This window comes from Arachis ipaensis, chromosome B03 (assembly GCF_000816755.2).
Source record: "Arachis ipaensis cultivar K30076 chromosome B03, Araip1.1, whole genome shotgun sequence".
In the NCBI taxonomy this organism is placed as follows: Eukaryota; Viridiplantae; Streptophyta; class Magnoliopsida; order Fabales; family Fabaceae; genus Arachis; species Arachis ipaensis.
This window is the reverse complement of record NC_029787.2, coordinates 1388733-1390476: the sequence shown is the minus strand read 5'-3', so window position 1 is coordinate 1390476 and position 1744 is coordinate 1388733. Positions and strand designations below refer to the sequence as shown.

The following is a 1744-nucleotide window of genomic DNA, read 5'->3' as shown; positions in this document are numbered from 1 at the left end:
ATGAATATATATAAATATGTTTATTAAAAAATATTTTTTTAAATAATATTTTTATTTTTGTAAAAAAAAATTAGTAGGTGACAGATTAGACCTGTTAAAAACAAAGTCTGGCCTGACCTGACCTGTTTTCACCCTTAGTAGCAGGCGATATTCGAATCTCCGACACTTATTTAGACAAACGAATGAACTGACCACTCGATCATTCCAAGTTGGTTAACAGTTACTCTATTTAATTACCCCAGATAAATGCCCCACATAAAAAGTGGGGGTGGAACACTGGCACTGGGTAGGACAGTGAAATGGGCCATGATGACTCACTTTCAAATAATAATGAGACTCTGCCAAGAAAAATTATTGTATAGTTTTTTAATGAAATAATTAAATATCTCTCGGATACTTCTATCAGGTTCCACCACCTTCTAGCTTAGTGCCTCACGTAATATTTTTCATGGTGACTCATATGGTGGGACAAGCTTGCTTGCAAATGCAAAGAATACTATCTTAATTAATGCCCCATAATTAAACAATTAATTAATGATGTCACTAAACAATATCATTTGTATCCATCCAACTTTGCTTAATCACTTTCACAAATGTCTTGTACATTTGGGGTATGATATATACAGATTTTCAATACCAATAATTGCATCAAAATCAGGTTGAAGTATAAATTAGTTTAGTTGTGACCCACCCTGCTAGTTGCATTATAATAAGCTTTAAGATGTGTATCAAAATAATATGTTATTAGGAAACTTATTATTAAACATTGATATCAAAATCATCATTAGAATGACTTGATTCTTCAAGCCATCATTGATATTCTCATTAACAGAAAAGTTAATTGGGTCAAAATCATTAAATAGAAAATGTGATTTAATTATGAATATTTTTGCTGTAACTGATGTGGGCTTAGTATCAAAAGTAGAAGCTCCTATCAAAAAACAACATGCACCTACTTATCGTATTGGGCCCCACTGATAAGCCACCATCCACCTACTTTTCTCGATCTCCAAATCACTATTCCAATCTTACCCTTATCCATTACCCCCATACTTCATGTGATCGTTCACATTTGATTGAATATTCCATCCGGTTTCTAATAATTATCTTGAAAAGACAACGAAGTCTCAAAAAAAAAAAAAAATCCATCCAATTCGGTTTTTAATATTTTTTTGGGAATTGATTAGTCCTTGTGCCAAAAAAACAACATTAATTTTTTTTGACACAAAGATTTAACCATCAATTAATCATCATCAATATTTTTAATGTATGAGATGATATCTAATGGTGTAGAATTAATCATTTTTTTTAATAATTAAGTACTGGCCAAATTTCAACAAAAATATTAGCCCTAGACTTTCTCTCTAAAAAATAATAAAGAAGGCACGTGGATCCAATTGGCACGGTTTATATATATAGAGAGAGAAAGGAGGAGGTTGTGGTTCCATTTCCACGGTTGTTCCAGCATCCCTTTGGAAATTACAGCTCAGCAAGAAGCTTCTCCGTAGTTGATTGCTATCACTGGATCAGTGAGTGGGTGGCGCGGTGGAGAAGAAGAAGAAGAGAGAGCAGAAGAAGCGGTTCCTGTGCTGTATGTCACTGGAACACTACTCCGCTGGAATCGTCGGACAGCTCGCCAACCCTCTTCAATGGCCCCAGCTTCGCAAAAGGCGACGCCACTATCACTCTCACTCTCACCACCGCCATGCTGTCCTCCCTCCGCCGCCGCCTCCTCCGCCGCCGC

At 35.8% G+C, this 1744-nt stretch overlaps 1 protein-coding gene across 1 annotated transcript in view; it reads left to right on the top strand.

Moving 5' to 3' along the window:
• The window catches only part of LOC107629396 (copper methylamine oxidase), a gene marked incomplete in the record, with an annotated part of 5978 nt that continues 5659 nt past the window's right edge, over positions 1426–1744 (top strand). The window contains 1 exon segment of the mRNA XM_021117685.1: positions 1426–1744. Within this exon segment, the coding sequence (XP_020973344.1) occupies positions 1650–1744 (95 nt within the window).